Below are 21,794 nucleotides of genomic sequence, written 5' to 3'. Positions count from 1 at the left end.
CACCGCACCCAGCATAGATTCTTGTATTTTAAGGAGTTCAGTAAACAACATAGGAAGCAATGGTAATTGCTTGTCTTTCTCCAAGCCCTCTGTTCCAGAGAAGGGTTTTCTCGTGGAGTAGGAGTCTCCCCCAAGAGAAATAGTAGATGTTCTGAGCTGCAGGGGCAATGTCTCTACAGAAACTTCTGCTGGAGGCTCTGGCTGGAGGAAAATTCAAGGACAGCTGGGTCTCAGAATGCTATCTGAGCATGCAGGACAATATCCCAGCCAGTTGAGGCCCAGGCAAGACCAGAGTTCATTTTAATAGTCTTTATCCAGGTTCTGTCATTAGAACTGGCACCATGAGCCATCCTTCTTAAAGACAATACAACAGAAAAAGAGGCTTCCTCTTCACTGACTTATTCACACCTAGGAAAATTTCTTAAGATAAAACATACTGTTTGTTATTTTAATTCTATTATCTTGCTCAACAAAGCAAAGTGTAGAAACAATAACACTAAAGAAGGAAGTATCTATCTCTGAGTATGATCTTTACTTCTTTTGATCCATAGAACGCTTTTTAAAATTTGACATTTTAAACAATCTCATGATCTTCAGTTCTTTTTTCAAAGTGAGATAATGAACACAATGTTCTTTAAGAAATTATTCACAAAACTAGGCAACAATATGTGAGTCATTTTAATGTATTACGTTAAATTTAAAAAAATACAAAAGTATGTGCAACCCAGTGACTGTAGTTACAAATGTGCCTCTGCAATGAGTAGCCCACTGAGGCAAGAAAAAAACTTCACTTAAACTACTGCTTAGTAAGGGGCACTGCTTCCGTGGTCTCTATCCCAGGCACCAGCATCTTGACTGTAGCTAGTATTTGAGATTAGCCTATCCGATGTTTACTTATGATGATACCCAGAGGCATTTTTTACTTGACATTTTATAATACAGCAAAAAGATAAATTGAAATGACCAAACCCACCATACAGAATGAGAACCTTGGAGGATTTTTATACAATGAAAATAAATAATAGGCCAGGCGTGGTTGCTCACTCCTGTAATCACAGCCCTTTGGGAGACCAAGGAGGGAAGATCATGAGGTCAGGAGATCAAGACCATCCTGGCTAACATGGTGAAACCCCATCTCTACTAAAAATACAAAAAATTAGCTGGGCATGGTGATGTGCACCTGTAGTCCCAGCTACTCGGGAGGCTGAGGCAGGAGAATTGACTGAACCCTGGAGGCAGAGGTTGCAGTGAGCCAAGATCGCACCATTGTACTCCAGCCGGGGTGACAGAGCGAGACTCTGTCTCAAAAAATAAAATAACACAAAAATAAATAAACACTAACTGCATTTACTGTACTGTGTGATTTTGGTATTGTCTTCTAATCGCTCCACACGTGGGTTTTGTGAAATTGCATCAGGTGTGGCTAAGGGTTCAGTTCACATTTTCAATCTGTTTCACATTTTCTGTTCTGATTCATAGTTTACATATATAACTCTTCCTGTTAAATAGTATACACTGATATTTTCTTTATGAAATGTGATAGCCTATGCCGAGAAATTTCAATTCCTTTATGACAGGGCTTTAAAACACTTATTACATCAAATCCATCTCTCTGTCTTCAATTGCCAAAAGGTCTGAATGGTCCATAATGTACTTTTCTCTCTAATTTATGCTGCAAAGTTATTGTCGCTTCCAATAGAGATGCCCAGGAATGACATTCATTTGTGGGGTGCCTGAAGCATTCTGTTCCATGTTTCTGAGGAGTGTTGTGGATCTTGAGCACACAGCAGAGCTTCCTGTACATCCCCAGCTGCAGCTTTATGGGGTTCATCATTTAATTAATCATGACCGCCTTCAAGAAACAGTAAAAAGTGATAGACACCAAATGCAAAATGGCTTTCACATGCCAGGCACTGCAGCGAACATCTTACTTGCATTTATGCCGTTTACCTCTCCCTACAACCCTATGAGATTGTTCCTCATCTTAACTCTGTTACTGATGAGGAAACCGTGGCATAGAAAGATTAAATAACTTGCCCAAGGTGGCAAGATTTATAAATAACTGAATGGGGACATGGGCCCAGGACTGAGTTCTGAACCAGTCTACTGCCTTATAAAGAAAGATCTGGAAAACTGCAAACTTGAAAGCAGTTGTGACAGGGTTAGAAAACAATGGCAGATTTTCCTTTCCTTTTTTTTTCTTTTTTTTCTTTTTTTTTTTTTTTTAATAGAGACAGGGTCTCACTATGTCACCCAGGCTGGAGTGCATGGTTCAAACACAGATCACTGCAATCTTGAACTTCTGGTCTCAAGCAATCCTCTCTACTTAGCATCCTAAGTAGCTAGGACTACAGGCATAGGCCACCATGCTTGACCAATTAAAAATTTTTTTTTTGTAGAGCTGGGGTCTCATTATATTGCCCAGGCTGGCCTTAAACTCTTGGCCTCAAGTGATCCTCCTGCCTTGGCCTCCCAGAGTGTTTGGATTGCAGGTGTAAGACACTGTACCTGGATCACATTTAATTTTCTTTCTTTTATAAACTTTTTAAAGTGTTATTTTACATTCGTGATTTTTAAAAGAGGGGATGAATACTAGGGATCTCCAGAGAAACAGAATCAACAGGATTTATATATATATCTGCATTTACTGTACTGTGTGATTTTAGTATTGTGTATACATAAAAATATTTTTTATAATCTATAAATTATAATAAATATATGAAAGATTTTTAAATATATGTGTGTGTATATATATATAAAGATTTATTATGAGGAATTGGCTCATGTGATTATGGAGACTGAGAAGTTTCACGACCTGCCGTCGCAAGCTGGAGATCCGGGAAAGCCAGTAGTGTGATTCCAGTTGGAGCCTGAAGGCCTGAGAACCGGGAGACCTGACGGTGTAAATCCCACTACGAGGATCAATGGGCAGGCGGGGAGCAAACGGGACAAACCCGTCCTTCTGCCTTTGTGTTCTAGTCAGGCCCTCAATGAATTGGATGATGCCCACCACATTGAGGAGGGCAATCTACTTTCCTGAGTCCACGATTCAAATGCTAGTCTCATCCAGAAAACCCTCACAGACGCATTCAGAAACAACGTTTTATCTGGGCACTGCATAATGCCCATCTAGTTGACATGTAAAATTAACCATTGGAGGAATGTTTAAAAAGACCACAATTCCTAAATATTTTTCTCTTAACTAGCAGTGTTACCTGATAAAGTCGTTAAGTGGTTGACAATTAGATTTGTTATTCCTTGTAAGTATGAATATATCATTAAACGATGTTTTAATATATCATTAAAGGATATTTTAAACCAATGGAATGGTTTTCTCATGGTCAGTGCTGGGGCAGGCAGGTATATGGGGAAGAGGCAGGTGGATGGAGAGGCAGGTGGATTGGGTTTCCCACCACTGGGCTTCATCTGGAATTACTCTCCAAAATTCACCTCCCTCTCCAGTGGTCCCAGTTAGATTTCTTCACTGAAGATTTCTACCCTACAGCTAGCTTTTCCAAGCAGCTCAACTGTCCTAGCTCTACCCTCTTTCCTGGACTCACTTCAGACCAGCTCACCTCATTGGTGTGACAGTGCAGGAATCCTTGCTCTGGACTGCATAAATGGCCCATGAGTATCTCCGATGGTCATTAAATGACTTCATGGAGCACACAGCCCCCATTTCCCCAGCTCTCTCTGTTTCTCAGGGAAGCGACTGGTTATTTAAGGACCAGAACTATTCAGAGAGTCGGGAATGAATTCCGCTTCTGACAGTGGTTATGCAGGGTTTCCAGGGTACTTTGCAAATTATCCTCATATCTACCACTCTGTCTAAGAAAGTTTATGGGAGGCAGTTTTTGGAGCACAGAAAAAATCTGAGGGTGGTGACTCAGTAGTCACTGTCACCAGTTCCTGAACTCTATTCCTTCCTAGAAGGAGTAGAGTGTGGCATGGGCATTTCCCTTTCTTTAATAACTTATGCCAGTAAAAAGCAGGCTAGCAAGTTACATGGAGGTAGCATGAGGTCATTTGAAGGACAGTAGAAAGTACCCCAGTTCTGTCAAGAATACTTCTAAAAATGCTGTGGAGAGAGCCTGTGAAGCAGTGACTCTCTCTCGGTCAGTCACCCTTTAAGGGACATGAAGAATTCAGTCAGTTCAGGCCCGAGGAAGGGAGGGGTCCCCACATATTGTGTCTGGGGTCTGGAAGGATGGAGGAACATCAGTGGAATTGACAGCAGTTTGGAGAGGAAGTCCTTAGACGGCAAAGACCCTCAGATGTCTCTCCACTTTCTGAAGCAGGTCTGAAATCCTGGAGGAGGCGCCGAGGTGAGAAAGCTGGTGAGGGCCTTGCGTGGGCAATCCCAGCACCATACTCAGGTTAAAGGGCAGCAGGCACTGTCAGTGGGATCTTCAGCTCCCCTCCCTGGCCTGGTCACTCAGCCCATCCATCTGTCTAGGGAGCTAATGGCAGGCATGAACACTGAGCATGAAGGAGCTGGGTAGGGCCTGGACTTGGATCTGGGCTAGAGCTGCTTCAAAGCCCAGTTTTCTCTCCACTCTCCCCTCAACCCTGGCAGCCACAGCCCCACAACAGGGCTATCTGGTTGACTAGTCTGCTCAGCCTCTATATCAGCCATCTGCCCTGTAAGCTTCCTCATCTCACCCAGCAGGGTGGACCCCAGGGTGTTTTTTCCCAGTGCTTTCCCCAGGTCAGTTTTAGACTCTTCAATCAGGTCTCTTAGGAGAGGTTTCAGAGTTTGGGGGAATTCTGTATTTTCATTTTGGTCTTGCAGGGGTTTTTTGTTTTTTGTTTGTTTGTTTGTTTTAACTCTTCCAGATAAATGTGCTCATCATGAGCTCCATGTGGCCAGGTGATCTGGCCTTAGTGGCCCTTCTCTGTGGGGTCAGCTCATGCTATAGGGAACTCTGGTCAGAGGCTGTGATGATAATGACCATTGGCTGGGAAGTCAAGATGCTCAGGTGCAGTCCAGCCCAGACACGGTCAGGCAGGCGACTTCGGCACTCCTAGCCATAGTGTCGAGAGAGAGTGGCAAGTCTTAGGGACACATTTAACAGTTTAAGAGGTAGGAGATGGCTTCGTTGCATAACCCACATGAGGTTGTTTGGGGAAGGCTATTTTCCACAGAAATGTAGTCCTCTTCACTCTCAGGGTGGGGGTCTGCATTGCCAATGGGAAGGGAGTGGTGCTGAGCCACAGACACAGGAGGTTAGGATGGGAAATAGCGCTCCCCAGGATTCTCCAACTGCCCACACTGTGGTCTGTGCCAGAAGGAGTGTTTCATGGATAATGAACCATTGGCCAACATGAGCCTGAAGACTGGCTGGCTAAGGTTCTTGCTTAGTATAATGCAAGTGGTATGGTGAATGGACAGAGGACAGACTCTGGAGTCGGATAATTCAGGGTTTGAATCCAACTCCTGAATTTTTTTGTTTTGTTTTTGGTTCTGAGCCATTGAGCAAGTTATTTAGCAGCACTGTACTTCAATTTGTAAAATGGGGATAATTATTCCTGCTTCTTACTGCTACAAAGACTAAATAACACATGTGGAAACCTCAGGTATCCAGGTAGTTCAATTAGCAAGATTTCCTTCCTCCTTACCCTCTTGAGTATTCATGGTGATAAATACTCACCAGGAAAAAGGAAAGAGCTCTTGATCAGAGTCAGGATTTCCAAGTTTGGTCCAGACTCTGCCTTACAAATGCCACCAGCTCCTCCATAGGGCTGTTAGGAGGATAAATTAGGTCGTGAATGTGAAGGCTTTTGAAAGTGGCTTTATCTGTGGTCTGTTGACATCTGCTCTTAATAGTTGAAGGAAGCAGCTTGGTATATCAGATGTACTAACTGCAGATCTCTGGTTAGTTATATTGCCTCTCAGGTCCTGTATTAGTTTCCTGTGGCTATTGTAACACATTACCACAAACTTATTGACTTAAAACAACAGAAATTCATTCTCTCATCATTCTGGAGGCCCAAGGTCTGAAATTAAGATATTGGCAGGGCCAAGCTCCTTCTGAAAGCTCCAGGGGAGAATCTTTCTGTGCCTCTGCCAGCATCTGGTGGTCTCTGGTGCTCCTTGGATTGTGGCTGCACAGCTCTAGTCTCTGCTCTGTCTTTTCACATGGCCGTTTTCATTGTGTCTCTGTGTGTCCTTTTTCTATTTCTTATAAAGATGCACTACTCTCATTGAATTTGGGGATTACCCTAATTCACCCAATATAATCTCATCTCAATCCTTACCTTAATTATATGTGAAAGAGCCCTATTCCAAATAAGGCCACATTCTGACGTTCCAGGTGAAGAAGAATTTGGGGGCAGGGAGGACTCTATAGAATCCACTTTAGAACCTGAGACCCTTCATCTAAACCATTTCTGACCCTCATTCAATGTATGTTTTTATTGGGTTCTAGACAGCACCAAACAGGAAAATTCTTCAGATAGTGCCTAACATTAGCTCAGTGTATCTGTGCAGAGGGGATCCAGGAGATCAGAGTGGAGATACCTCATGGCGAAGCTGGAGAAGTCCTACTTCTGGAAATGAGAGGAAGAGCAAAGTAAACAAGAGAATAAGTGGCTGAGAGAGAACGGTTTGACATGAATAGATAGAGCAGGCATTCCAGGAGCTGTATGGCTTGAGGAGAGAACACCAGTCATGAAATCAGACCTGGATCACTGGTTTCCCAATATCCCAACGATCCCAGTATCCTCACATCATTTAGTTATTTTGACTGATATTTTATAAATATGTAGACATTATGCCATTCACTCCACCATTTGGATTCTCAGTTATTGTAACAGTGGTGTGTTGGTAAATGATTAACAACCAGATCTCTGAGAAAGAATGTATGCATATATGTAAATGAGAGTGTTATGAATGTTGCTTATATGAAAATGTATAACATACAATTTATAAAATACAATGTATATTTTAATAAAATGTACAATGCCTTTTATTGTAAACTCCATATAGTCACAGATTCTCACAGGCTGCTTGCTTTCATATTGGCCTAATTCATAACCGCAGCCAAATTATGGTTACAATCGACGAAAGAATGTAGTTCTAACATGAATGTTGGTTAGTGTCTTTTTTTCAAGTTAAAGAACCGTGAAACGACAAAATATATGTTGGAACATCACTTGCTCATCAGTGACACTAGTGACATTTTGCTGAATCAGATGATAGTTTATGAATATTGGAAAAATATTTCCTCAGTTTTTAATGCTATTCCCTATGTAAGGGCCACAGCCATGGCACACATTGAAGTTTACTCTGCATCACTATGTTTTCTCTATTACTTTCTTACATCTACAGTCAACAAAACAATCAAGTTCTGATTTATAATGCTTGCTGATTTCCATGGTATAAACTCTCACCATGGCCAGTTTCAAGCTCCCAGCATTATACCATTGAATGCAGAGTGAGGAAGAAAGGTCCAGAAGCACCCATAATCCAGTATTTTTTTTCCACTGTAGAGATATAAAAGATGTCGATTACCTCAAGAACATAGATATCAGTAATGTCATAAAATAATTAGGATGCCATGAGCTTTGAGATTTTATTCCCTCTGTTTTTAATATAATTTATTTAATTATAAAGTTTTTTTAAAGGCAGGGTCTTGCTCTGTTGCCCAGGCTGGAATGCAGTGGCTATTCACAGGCGTATTAGTCCATTCTTACACTGCTATAAAAATACTACTCAAGACTGGGTAATTTATAGAGGAAAATGTTTAATTGACTCACAGTTTCCCACTGCCAAGGAGACCTCAGGAAACTTACAATCATGGTGGAAGGCAAAGGGGAAGCAAGGATCTCCTTCACATCACAGTAGGATAGAGAAGTGCAGGCAAGAGCAGAAAACACTGCCTTATAAAACCATCAGATCTTGTGAGAACTCACTCACTATCACAAGAACAGCATGGAGGGGAAGCTGCCCCCATGATCCAATCACCTGCCACTTGGTCCCTTTCTTGACACTTGGAGATTATGGGGATTACAATTTGAGATAAGATTTGGGTGGGGACACAAGGCCAAGCCACATCGATATGCATGATCATGAGAGTCTGTTCTCACACTGCTATAAAGAAGCAACAGCCTCAAACTCTTGGGCTCAAGTGCTCCTCATGCTTCAGCTTCCCAAGTAGATGCGACTACAGGCATGTACCACCATGCCTAGCTTAATTGTAAGTTTATATAATTTAATTTTATATGTTTAATAATGGCCATGTTCATCACGCACCTCATAAGATTCCTGAAAATCTATTTTTTATTTTTATTAAAACATTTTTTTTGTAGACATGATGTCTTGCTATATTGCCCAGTCTATTTTCAAACCCTTGGCCTCAAAGGTTCCTCCCACCTAGGCCTCCAAAAGTGGCAGGGTTATAGGCGTGCCACTGTGCCCATCCAGATTCTTGAAAGTTTAACAGTTTTATGAGTTTGTACATGCTGGCTTGAGCACACACCACCACTGGGAAGAGTTGTGAGGAGGACAGTTGAGTTCTGGGGAAAGGAAGGAAGAAAACAGTGAGGATAAAGAGCAAGTTCACATATCTCACCTACTTTCATTACCTGAATCCATGGGGAGGCCCATCAGAGAGTGCCTGTAACCTGTTAACAATGGACTCTAAAAACTTCCCTACCCCTCCAATTCTCCCTGTGAGCACTGGTTACACTTCCAGTGTCCCATTCGTATAGCTTAACTCATGAAAGAGGACAGTCTCTTCCATCTGCCAGTACTAGTTCCTTCTCCTCATGAAAAGTTAGACACAAACTCCAAAATAAAGGCAACTCTCAGAACACAACACAGCCCCAGTTAAATTAAAATGGCTTTTCTCTAAAAGACAGGCAATAACAAATGTTGACAAGGATATGGAGTAAAGGGAACCCCCGAACACTGTTGGTGGGAATATAAATTAGTATAACCACTGTGGAGAATGGTTTGGAGTGCCTCAAAAAACTAAAAATAGAGCTACCATATGACTCACAATCTCACTGCTAGGTATATACCTAAAAGAGAAGAAATCAGTATAGAGAAGAGATGTCTGCACTCCCATGTTTATTACAGTGCTATTCACAATAGCCAAGATGAATGGATAAAGAAAACGTGGTACATATACACAATGGAGTACTATTCAGCTACAAAAGAATGAGATCCTGTCATCTGCAACTACATGGATGGAACTGAAGATCATTATGGTAAGTGAAATGAGCCAGGCACAGACAGACAAACTTTACATGTTCTCACTTAGCTAAAAATTAAAATGATTGAACTCACGGGCATAGGGAGTAGAGGGATGGTTACCAGAGGCTGAAGGGTAGTAAGGGCTGGGAAAGAAGTGAGGATAGTTATTGGGTACAAAAAACAGCAAGAATACATAAGAACTAGTATTTGATAACACAACAGTGTGACTATAGTCAATAATAATTGCACGTTTAAAAATAACTAAAAATATAATTGCATTGTTTGTAACACTAAGGATAAATGTTTGAGGTGATGGATACCCCTTTTACCCTGTGTGATTATTACACATTGCATGCCTCTGTCGACATGTCTTATATACCCCGTACATATGTATACCTGCTATGTACCCACAAAAGTTAAAAATTAGAGAAAAAACAACAACAACAACAAGGAGACTGAACTGGAGGGATGGAGCTGTGGGAGAAGATTTGTCCTACATCCCAGCCCTGGGAGGGAATCCACACACACGGAAGAAGACAAACCAGGAGCATGAGCCACTAAATTATGCCACGCTGCATTCACCGGGGTCACAGGGTTTTGTCCAAGTGACCTGCACTTGCCCATCCCATCTCTCTGTGACAGTGACACCAGCACCAGACTGCACGTTGAGGTGTTATCTGAAATTACAAAATAAAACAGAAGAGGTCTATGAGCTCATCACAATGCAGTCATCTAAGTTCAGCTGTGAACTGCCAAATTTGAGGAGAGATCCAATGAAACATCTTTTCTTTGCAATCCGAGAAGACTTACAGTAGAGAACTGCTCAGAGAATCTGTGACATCTGGTTCCTGGAGACAGCTAAGGAAAGAAGGAGGGGTGCCTCTTTCTGCCCAAAGCCGGGGTATGACCGATGTGACTATACCGCTCCTTTCCTGACTCCCACAGGCTAAGTGCTTGGCTTCTTGAGAAGCATGCTTCTTGAGAACAAAAAAAGTGATTTAAAGCCTCATGGGAGATGAGCAATCCTCAAGACACACAGAAAAAGTCCCAGTGATACAGGAAGCGGTTCAGGAACCTGCTGGTTCCTGATACATAAATTAGACAGTAGAGGCGCACTGCATGACACAAAGCTCACTTCTGCCTGGCGTCTGTCAGCAGCTGTCAGGCTCTGGCCAGGACCCCTTTTTTCTCCTCACTGGCTGATGGATCCCAAGGGACTCTTCTCCTTGACCTTCCTGCTATTTCTCTCCCTGGCTTTTGAGCCAAGCTACGGAACAGGTGAGTGTTCATCTGCCTGAGGTTTTGAGTCCCGTGTTAGCTGCCAGGAATCAGCGAATCTTTGTTGATGGAGAGAAGGTGCAGGGCTGGGGATTGTGCTTCCTCACCTCTACGTTAGGGACTGGCTCTGAGTTTCAACTGCCTGTTTCAAAGAGGAAGGAACAGTATAAGTTCCTGGGCCCTTGGGTTTCTAACCCTCAGCCTCACCAGTTTCCAAAGAAATGAGGAGCTCTATGCCAAAGGCTCCAGTCACTTTTCTGAGCAGTTTTAGGGTGACAGGCTCTGGTAGAAGTCCTGGTTGAGTGGTTGGTTTTGCATGGTCATCCTTCTGGCAAAGACCCAGCCTAGCGAGACTGAGCTGGATGCACTGAGCTCTGGGAGATGATTTGCCCTACATCCCTGACCTAGGAGGAAATCTGTGCACACGCAGGCCGACAAAGCAGCAGCATGGGTCAACAGAAAGCTTTGGCTAGAGTGGGAAGAGACAGTAGAAGTGAAAACTCCAAGTCTTTGGCTGAGAACAGGCAGTGGCCACAGTGTGGTCATACTCGTGACTACTTTCTTGGAAGAGAAGGTCCAAGACAGCAAGTGGGGAGAAGCTGGGATTTCTGGAGCCTAGGGCTGGTTACGGTATGTGGGAAATGCAAATTGGGAACCCTCAGACAGTAGTTCCAGCCAGAAGGCCAGGCGAGAGCTACTTTTGGATCTGGGCTCTGCTCCTGTCTTTCTGGCTGTCTTCTTCCCAAGGCAGACTATTGCTTTCTGTTTAGAAGTATCAGGGATATGACAAAAGGAATTTGAGAAGGAAAAAGCCAAGCAAGAAGTGGACTTTGGGCTGCCTGTGTGAGTGGGGTGAGAATCTCCTTCTGTTTGTTTGTTTAGACTGTGGGAGGTAGCCTGGAGTAGAAGAGACGGCATTACGGACAGGGGGGAAATCCTGAGGTCTAGGGTGTTTTAAGTTTGGGATTTTCATGACCACAAATCCAATATAGACTTTTCCAGGAAGAGCCCTGAGATATGCCAGGGATGTGTCTTTTACCAGACAGCCTAATGAACAGGACTTGCTCAGCCCACTTTCTTCTGGAATCTGCAGACCTATGACTCGTACCTTCCAAGGTCTAGGAGAGGAGGAACTGGGCTCAGGGCTCAGAAACCAAATCCAGCCACTTTAAGTGGTCACACGGAAAGCCAACTCTCCCTTGTTGCACCCAATTTGTGACTGCACCATTTTTGGGCACTTCTTGGTGACTGTTAGGAGCGATGGTGCTGAACTGTGAGCTGGACTTTTCCATCTCTGTGCTTGCTAGCCTCTTGGACCACCTTGCCCATAGCATCTTAGGCACTGCTGACCGATAACTACTCCTGTTGAAGCGTTGGAGGTCAATGAGAAGCAGTCTAGCCCCACAAGGCAAGTCTATCAATCGGAGGCGGCATGTTTTCTTCTCTGAAATAGTCACACATTTTTTTCAGTGTTTTTATTTTTAAATGCCCACCCTTTTGTGAAACCCCAATAAAACCCAGACAGAAATGCTTTGCAAGTGGGGCAGGTTAGTCATGACAGGTTTGCCCAAGCAAGAAGCTTGATTCTTGTAAAACCGGCACCCACTTCCATTCTCATTTCCACTCAGCTCGACTTCTAATTCCCAGTCAGCATTGTAAAAATCAAAAAGTCCACATGTTCATTTCCTAAGTAAATTTTTCATTTTCCCCAATGAGATTTTTTTTGATAGACTTTATTTTTTAGAGCAGTTTTAGGTTCACAGAAAAATTGGGCAAAAAGAACAGAGATTTCCCATATACCCTCTGCCCCATGCATGCATAGCCCCCCGCTTCATCAATATCCCCCATCAGGGTGGTACATTTTTTATTACTGATGATCTTACCTCCATGAGTTTTTTTATTCCTCCATGCAGGTCCTCTGCACCTCCTTCCCACACTCTGGGGGGAAGGTGAGGGACAAGTGCGTGGGTTCTAGACTTGGCCTAACCTTGTGTGCTTAGTGACCCATTCTATCCCCAGATGTCAATCTAGGCACTTCTATTTCTCTAAAACGTTAATATTGTGATGCGATGCTGTCAGCTTCACTGTCTCCAGCACTGGGCTGGAAATCAGAGTATCAGGGCTAATTGGTTTTATCCATAGATTGATTTTGAATGATCCCATTCAGCAACTATTAAGGACACATGATGTGGCAGCCATTGTGCAAAGGTGCAAGGTGAGAGGAAAACAAAATTAACCACAGCTACTGCCCAGCACCTGACACTGTGTCTGTACCGAGAGCCTGTCCACAAATGTTTGTTGCGTGAATAATATCAGTATATACTGCATACTTGCTCTATACCAGGCACTGTTCTAAATGTTTTCGGTGTGTCAGTCATTTCATTTTCACACCAACCCTATATGATACGTGTGTATTATTGATACCATGACAACTTTATAAATGAGGAAAGGGCACAGAGTAGTTTAGCAGTTTCTCTGTGCTCACATAGTTGTCTGATTCCAGAGGCTTCAATGAGTGAAACTGGACAAGCCTATGTTTGGAAAGCAGGGGTAGGGGGAATGCTAAAATTTGTATCCAGGTCCCATGGTAAAGATTAGCATGTGTGAGCTATAATTGAAGCATATGAGTTGAATGGAATTGAATTGAAATAAACTGAAGTATAGAAAATTTCAAAAGGTGAGAGACTGATAAAAATCAAAGAAGCATGTAGAGGGCAGATAGGAAGTATTTGACCTGGAATTTGGAAAATTAAAACTTTTTCTCATCACGCCAATGTTCATTTAAATTTTGTTAACTAGCTTGTTTATTGATTATCACATCCATAAAACATGTCATGTCTATGAAACTTCAACAGTACAAACGAGTATTTAGTGAAGACTAATCTCCCTTCCATACCTCATACTGGAGGCAACCACTGTAGCCAGTTTCTTGTGTGTCTTTCCAAATGTATAGGTCTTCGTGTTTGATAAATTGGTAGGGTGACTATAGTTAACAATCATCTATTGTACATACCAAAGTAGCTGAAAGAGAATAATTCACATGTTCTTAGCATAAAGAAAAGAGAAATACTCAAGGTGATACATATCCCAATTACCCTGATTTGATCTTTACACTTCATATGGGTGTATCACAGCACATGTACCCTGAAAATATGTATATCTATTATGTATCAATTTTTAACATGGCAAAGAATAAATCAAGGCTTAAAGATAAAGAGGGTAGGGAAATAAAACTTATCTGGACCTTTCAGTGTCCTGGTGAAGAATACTAGCTTCCTGATGCTTTTTTCATACCATGATAATTAAATCTGTAGACATTTGTATAAGTAATTGCTCTGATCCAAATGAATAATAAAACTTTTCCCAAGAGGACAAAATGGTTACATCCTGAACAAGGTCCCTAGGTTAAGTGCCCAAGGTGTCACTATCTCCTAAGCAGGACAGCATAAACTTGTGCCATCATTATGCAATATGCAAGAGGTAACGCGCCCCAGGACCTGGAGACGAGTCCCAGGACTTGCCGTAAAAGCTAAGACATGTCAGGGACTGTCTGGCTCCTGGGAGATTTATTTACCCACCAAAGTGTTGGAGTAAGGAGAAGACCTTTAGGAAGGGGAGTGGGGATAGCCGCATCCTTCACCTTTATAGGTAGGGAAAATAATTTGTGCTTGTTTCTTGCCTATGGAGTGTCTGGTTACTCACATAGAACAATTGACCTTGATTTTCATCACATCATCCTAGGAGGAAGGGAGGCCAAAGCATTTACTCTTTACTGTGAGTCATTTAATAAGAAAATTGACTCTAATCTAGAATATCTCATGTGCAGATTGAGAAGGAGTATTCCATAAAAATCCAACCTATCCAACCTATTTATTTGGGGCTAAATTTTTAATATTCATTTTTAATGATTTTATTCCAAATCTGCACATGCAGAGGTAAAGTGTTTCAAGTGTTCGGGGGAATGACAAGTGGTCCGCTGTACCTGAAGCCTAGAGTTCATATTTAAGGCACTTCCATGTCCTCAGCTGGCAAGTGGGGAAAAGGGTCCCCACCACTTTCCTCCGTAACATACCTCTTAGGGATGTTCTAAAGGCAAATCAGAGTACATTCTGATTTTGGAGTGAGAAGAACTTGGACTCTGTGTTGTCATTAGCTCATTCATTCATTCATTCATCCCATTCCGTTTTATTAATTCACTTGGGCAACAAGAATTTACTGAGCTCCAACTATGTCCCAGGTGGCTGTTAGGGATACTGCAGTGAATAAAACAGACACAGTCCCTACTGTTGGAAGCTTTTAAGAGTAAGGGATTACGGGCATTGAACCAGAGTTGAACATGTGGTGAGTGATATGAAGGAGTGCATTCGTTGTCCATTGGAAGCCTGTGGCAGGAAAACCCAACCTAAGCCAGGAGTCAGGAAAGTCTTTCCTATGAAAGAGATGTCAAAATGGAGACCAGCAGGATGGAAGTTGTTAGCTAGGCAAGTAAAGGGTGGTAATAGAGTCTAAGTCTAGGGAAGGTACATGCTAATAGTCTAAGATAGAACCAGCAGTGTCAAAGAATAAAAATAGGACTTTGACTGATGGGGATACAGTTTAAAACGCAAACCCAGACAAGTTGTCTTTTCTTTCTGAGCCAAAACTTACTAAAAGAACTGTGGAGCCCATGAGTTCTGTTCCTTCTCTACCTGAAAGAATGCTGTAGCAAGGTGCTAAAAGCACCTGTGAAAGTATCAGGGCTCGGCAAAAAATGTAATACAATAAAATAAAAAGGGTTACCATTAGGTAGAAGCCCATCTTGTGAAAGGGTTGGCTAAATCCTACTATTAATAATTTTTGGTCAAATTCCATAGGCCCATGTGAATCACTCACTTTTCGAAGTAGAATCACCCATGAAGGAAAGTGAGTTGGTGTTAACAGCTACACGTTTCCTCCCAGACTCTCTTAGTAAACAAGGGCTGACTGAATCACAGACACACTGGAAAACACTCATCAGGCGGCAGGATGTTTCAGGAGCAGGGACGCCACTTGAGGGGTTTTATGAACCACTTTAAAGCCCCCACTTATTTTTCCACGTATGCTTAGGTGAGGGTGATCTCAAGTACTCCCTCCAGACCCCGACACTCACACACTCAGGCGTTGCGTCATCATTCTTGATGTGGGTTATGGGGTGCAAGGGTCTCTTCCTGAAAAATTTTTGGTTTCACTCCTCATGACTGAGTATGCATAAACCACTCAGCCTCTCTCATCTGCCCCTCCCTTTTCCTCTTTCTCCTGTTTTCTTTCTTTTATTTTGTCTTTGATTTTTTTGGTTATTCCCTACCTCTCTTATATCCCTCTTTCTCCTCCCCCCACCAACTCCAAGTTCTGAAAGCAACCAGGGTGCAAAGAGTCTGCAGGGTCAGGTGGGAAAGGGTGCATGGGACCCATTGTGGGGAGTGGTGGTGATGGGTTATGGTCTGAAAATGGGAATCTTTATTCTTTTTTTTCTCCCTATCAAAGTTGGCCTTAAAAATCAACACTATGCCACCAATTCTTAATCTTGTTTTGAATCTTAGATCTCTTTAAGAGGTGGCATTTATGGATGTGCTCACAGAAAAATATACATATGCTCATCTACACAACTTTTTATACAGAAGTTTGGAAACTCATACTTTCACATATGGCTCTAAATTTTTTCGCATTTCTTTATACATAGAAGTTTAGGTTCAGGATTCAAGAGGTTACTCTCTTAGGTACTATGCCTACACTTCAGGTATGTGGCCACCAAAGGGGTCACATTATCTAGACATTCAGGCATCTGTAAGTGTGGCTGGAAGAAAATCCAACATGCTTCCCAATTTATTAATGTAAAAACAACCGCCACCACAATAACTATACTGTTCCTCATCTCATCAAGCAGCAGGGGAGAGCACTCTGTTTTAAGGTTAATGTATTAGCAATATTTTAAAAAACAAATGCCTAATTGCCTTTCTCATTTTTCCTTAACAATTATGAATTTCAACCACTCGAATCCTGATTTTAGCCCAGGTAGATTGCTTTTTCTTCTTCCCCAGTCACTGAATCTTCAATCTACTGTTAGCTGAGCTCTTTACTGAACGATGTTGGGATTTCAGGGTATTTTGGTAATGAGAATTGGCCAATGTGTCCAATTTTCCAACAGCTCATCTTAGCCACAAGTCAGTTGTCAAAGAGTCTCTTCTAGGTAGCTGCATTACTTAAGCTGATGGTTCTATTTTACTCTTCTGACTTTCTTATCAACTAGTACAATCTATGCTCTCTTTGAGTCATGGGCTCCTTCTTTTATGAACACTAGCTTATGATTATATATATACATACACACATATACATATATATATATATATATATATATATATATATATATATATATGTTAGACAAAGCTGAATAAGAGGCTTTGGTCAGGTAAGATGGTTTTCAGCATTCATAAATTGAACAGATGTTTATTAAACGCCTCCTATGTGCCAAGCACATGGCACCTGTTGGTAGGTCCTGGGGTCAAAATAGTGAACAAAATGAAGTTTTTCCTCCTGAGGCATTTGCAATTCTAGTGGGAGAGACAAAAATAAAGCAAACAAATATATAATATAAGGCAGTGGTAGTGCAGAAATAAACAGAAAGCTATTTTAGATAGATGGTCAGAGGAGGACTCTCAGAGGAGATACTGTTTTAAGCAGATACCTAAAATAAAGTGAAAGAATGAGCTATTGGCCTGGTGCGGTGGCTCACACCTGTAATCCCAGCACTTTGGGAGGCCAAGGCAGGTGGATGACGAGGTCAGGAGTTCAAGACCAGCCTGGTGAAGATGGTGAAACCCCATCTCTACTAAAAATACAAAAATTAACGGGGCATGATGGCAGGCGCCTGTAATCCAGCTACGCGGGAGGCTGAGGCAGGAGAATTGCTTGAACCCAGGAGGCAGAGGTTGCAGTGAGCCGAGATCATGCCACTGCACTCCAGCCTGGGCAACAGAGTGAGAGTCTGTCTCAAAAAAAAAAAAAAAAAGAGAGAGAGAGAAGAGATTATCCAGAGAGAGGAACACCAAACCAAAAGCTCTGAGATAGGAATGTTCTTGGTGGGCTTAAGAAACAGCCAGGATCCCGTGTGGCCATAGCGCAGTGAGCAAAGAGGACGGCAGGAAGCGGAGTTGGAACAGTGCCAGGGACTGGGTCTGCAGGGCCTTTGAAGCCATATCAATAAAATATGGTTTTATTCTATTGGTGCCAGAAAGCCATAGAAATGTAAAAGCAGGAGAGAGACAGAATAGGACAATCTTTTCTTTTAGGTTTTAAAAGATTACCCTATTCATCGTACGAATGCAGGGAGATCAGCTGGAAGAAGATGGCAGTACCCAGGCCTGGGATGATGGTGGTGGAAATGCAGGAGGTGTGAAGGGCTCAGGTAGCAGACATATTTTGAAGTCAGAGCCAGGAGGATTTGCTGTTAAAATGAGTGTGGAGCATGCGAGAAAGAAAGGAGTCAAGGATGTTTCCAGTGTTTTGTCCTGAGAAACTGGCTAAATTACAATGTTTGCAGAAGGTGTTTTGGAACCAAGAGTTTGTTTGCTAAGTTGGAAATGCCCTTTGGACCTCCAAGTCCTGTCTTGTGTAGGCAGTTGGGAGTACAGTGAAGGGTTTGGTTGGGAGATATACGTCGGTAGCATCCCACAAATATGTCAGACTGTGAAACTGGGTGAGAAACTGGATGAGTGTGGATGAGGATGAGAACTCTGAGTAATGGGATGCTCCAGTATTTAGAGTTCCGGAAGAGCAGAAGGTTCCTGCCAAGAAGACTGAGCAGAGGCAGCCTATGGGATAGGAGAAAAACCGGGAGAGTGTGGTGTTTCCCGAGCGAAATGAAGACAGCGTTTCAAGAAGGAATGGATGAACTATGTCAAGTACCCCTGAGAAAGCAAGTAAGATAAGAACTTTGACTTGGCTTAGTGGAGTAGACAGTGACCTTGACAAAAGTGGTTCCAGTGAGCAGTCGGGAAGAACACCTGTTTATAGTGGGTCCAACAAAAAATGGGTCTGGACATAGGAAAAGAAATTATAAACACACATTAAAGCACTTTGCTGTAAAGGAAAACAGAGTAATGGAGAGGTAGCTGGGGATGGACCTGGGATCAGGGGAGAGATTTTTAATATAAAGGAAACTATAAGTTAATATGTTGTGTATTGATGGAAATAACGTAGTAAAAAAGCTGACAACACGGGGGACAGAGGCAAGTGCTAAAACAAAGCCTTGAAGTAGGTGGGTGCTCCATGGAGGAAGAGGCTGGCCTTAAGTGGGAATGCAGGCCATCCATCCAAGGAGGTGGGTTGAATCAGTGGTGGTAATAAAGGGAAGTTCTCTTTTTGTTTCTTCTGTTTTATTTTTCAGTGAAACAAAAAGCAAAGTTGTCACCTAAGAGAGGAGGGGGAAGGCAGATTGTGGGTTTCAGGAGAGAGGAGGTGTTAAATAATCAGCAGCAGGATCCCTGACAGTGGTTTGAAAGGCTCTTGGTTTTTTGGTTTTTTTTTTTTAACCTTGTTGTTGGCTCAGCTTTTTTGAAAAAGCTCACTGTCGACATTATTAACGATCTCAGGGTGTTTTGTAGAGAGAGGATTCCACAGCTTGAACATGGGCTTTCCCCTTCCTGACTCCACATTCCTTGGATTTTTTTGTTTTTCTCATGACCTGAAATGGTTCCTGGGGCCATGAGCTCAGAATCACTTTCCTTTGCTCTCCATTCTTCATCCTATATATTCAATGGTGGAAAAAACCCTGGTAGAGGAATTAACAGACCTGGATTCTAGTCCTGACTCTCCCACTTACTAGTTAGGGAAGCCATTTAACTTCTCTGTGCTTTTTAGATGCCAGAACCATAAATCTGAGTTGATAAAGACCCAGTGCTCTAGTTAGTCTATACAACTCTATCCTAAGTAATTTTAAGATTTCTATGGAGAGTTTTGAAATATTGAGAATATAGTGGGGAACCTCCTGGCAGTCCTTACAGACCACAAAGGACTTGGCAACCCCAGGGATAGCCCAAGAGGAAGAGGAAGAGCCTCCAGCCTGTCCTTCCTGATCCACAGACACGATGTTTTCTAAAGGCCTTAATAATAAGGGACTCTCTTCTCCTTCCCACAGGTGGGCGCATGATGAACTGCCCAAAGATCGTCCAGCAGTTGGGAAGTGATGTGCTGCTGCCCCTGACGCATGAAAGGATAAATACAAGCATGAACAAAAGCATCCACATTGTCGTCACAATGGCAAAATCACTGGAGAACGGTGTCGAGAACAAAATAGTGTCTCTTGATCCATCCGAAGCAGGCCCTCCACGTTACCTAAAAGACCGCTACGGGTTTCATCTGGAGAACCTGAGCCTGGCTATCCGGGAAAGCACGAAGAAGGATGAGGGGTGGTATTTTATGACCCTGGAGAAAAATATTTCAGTTCAGCGCTTCTGCCTGCATTTGAAGCTTTATGGTAATAATGGCAGCTTCCCCAGTCCACACTAGAAGGGCAAAGTGCTCCTTTGACCAAGGATTTAGGTCTCTCTCAAAAGCAAAGTGTATTCAGAATTGGAAGTAACTTGAATGATCTTCTAATTCAAGGGTATTTAAACCTGTTGCTTGGAAGATGTTTTAAAGGTTGACTTTTTTTTTTCCAAATTGTACATTGATGGTAGCTGATTAAGCATTAGTTACTCTTACTCCCATTTCCCAAAGAAAAGGAGGCCAGCTCCCTGTGGGCTGGGGGGCCTATATCTTCAAGAATCTTGGTTTGCAAATAAGATTTTATTTGAAAATAGGATTTTTTTTTTCTGATTAAAAAAATTGAATACCACAGATGAAACCCAGCCTCTCTCATACACGAAGACACTGAAAGCTAGCCAGAAGCGGTTAGTACATTTACACACATTTGTGTGGGTGTTTCACTGCACTGGGGTTCTGGATAAAGAAGGCTGAAATCCAGCCCACATGCCACTTGCTAAGCCCTGCATTCCCACACCAGATCACACCTACCTGGTGGAAGGAGTGCCTTTTCACATTTAAACAAAGGCTTTGGTTATAAAGTCTCTTAGTTGCTGTACTTAAACTAGGAACCAGGTCCACCTGAATCCAAGGCCAGTGGTTTTTTTGGGCCTCTTTAACTTCCACTTCCTCTTGAGTGCACTCAGGGATTGTGTCTCTTAGACCCAGAGGCTCATCTGAATTCCCAGGGGTCCTGATAGCCATGTGGGGCTTTTCTGTTTCTTCAAAATGACATCCTTATCTCTGGGGATAGGACAGGAATTCCCGCCTACCTAGCATTTGTTTGAAATTCTCAAATATCTAGAGGGAAGACAGTAATACTTTCACACGCCCTCCCTCGCCCTGGCATTTCCTTCCTTCAAACAGTCCCTGCAGAATTCCCCTAGACACCTGAGAGTCACTGCAACAGTGACTCCGGGGCAGGATTGCCATGAGCATGGAGGCTGCACAGGATGCATTTTCCAAAACAGTGTGGATGCCACACATTCCATCCTTTTGTTCCTAGTTTCCTGTTTTTGTCACATCTGTGATCAAATTCTTACTTTGGAAAATGTGGCCTCTGCAACCATGGCATCAAGCCAAAGGAAGAGTTTGGCTTTTGCAGTAAGACAGTTCTAGGTTCAGATCTTCATCTGGCCACTTAGAAGCTGGGAGATGTAAGACATTCCACCTCCCTGGGACTTGGCTTTCTCATCTATGAAATGGGAATAATTATAACTAGAGTTATAATTGTTGAGAAGATTTAAAAAGATGATAAATGAGCACTGCGCTTGTCCTATAATAGTTGCTAAATAAGCAAGATTTTACCTTTTAGCCGGCCTATTTCGTGGCCTTAGAGTGGGATAGACTGATGGGGTCTATGGCTATCATTGAGGACCTATCTCTATCTCAGACACACAAAAGCACTTGCTACACACCCACCCACTCACCCATGCACAGGCATGTGTTTGCACGCGCACATGCACACACACGTGCATACACACACACACACACCCTCCCACACACATCACTATAGATGAAATCCCACCACTAAAAATCATTCTTTTAGGTCTGGGAAGTAAAAACATAAGCCAATTAAAAGCCATAGTGGATTAGTTGACAGCAACTCCACTGATAGGAGACAGGAGAATAGCAACCTAGGTCAAGAACATCAGTAAGGGCGAATGAAGCCCTAACGGTATTGGTAGAAGGGGCCTAAAAAGCAAACTCTTCTTTTCTATTTTATCCCAAGGTCATCTTAGAAAGGGTGTAGTGGGCCATGAAGAACAGTGTGAAGCAA

The 21,794-nt window shown here is 42.6% G+C and overlaps 1 protein-coding gene across 3 annotated transcripts in view; it reads left to right on the top strand.

Annotated features, from left to right (window-relative positions):
- The first annotated feature begins 9,816 nt into the window (after nucleotides 1-9,816).
- SLAMF1 (signaling lymphocytic activation molecule family member 1) overlaps nucleotides 9,817-21,794 on the top strand; it is a 44,420-nt gene continuing 32,442 nt past the window's right edge. For 2 of the 3 annotated variants that reach the window (XR_004263634.1, XM_032260801.1), the window contains exons 1-2: nucleotides 9,817-10,477; nucleotides 19,629-19,967. Coding sequence is in view for 2 of the 3 variants with exons in the window: in XM_032260801.1 (XP_032116692.1) it covers nucleotides 10,402-10,477; nucleotides 19,629-19,967 (415 nt within the window). In the remaining variant the exon portion in view is untranslated. Of the gene's footprint in view, nucleotides 10,478-17,471; nucleotides 18,412-19,628; nucleotides 19,968-21,794 lie in introns of those variants that run through there. The other variant, XM_032260802.1, reaches the window with a different exon arrangement.

This window comes from Sapajus apella, unplaced genomic scaffold (assembly GCF_009761245.1).
Source record: "Sapajus apella isolate SASKATOON/1434 unplaced genomic scaffold, GSC_monkey_1.0 scaffold119, whole genome shotgun sequence".
In the NCBI taxonomy this organism is placed as follows: domain Eukaryota; kingdom Metazoa; phylum Chordata; class Mammalia; order Primates; family Cebidae; genus Sapajus; species Sapajus apella.
The sequence above is the reverse complement of the archived record's forward strand: the minus strand, read 5'-3'. Positions and strand labels throughout refer to the sequence as shown.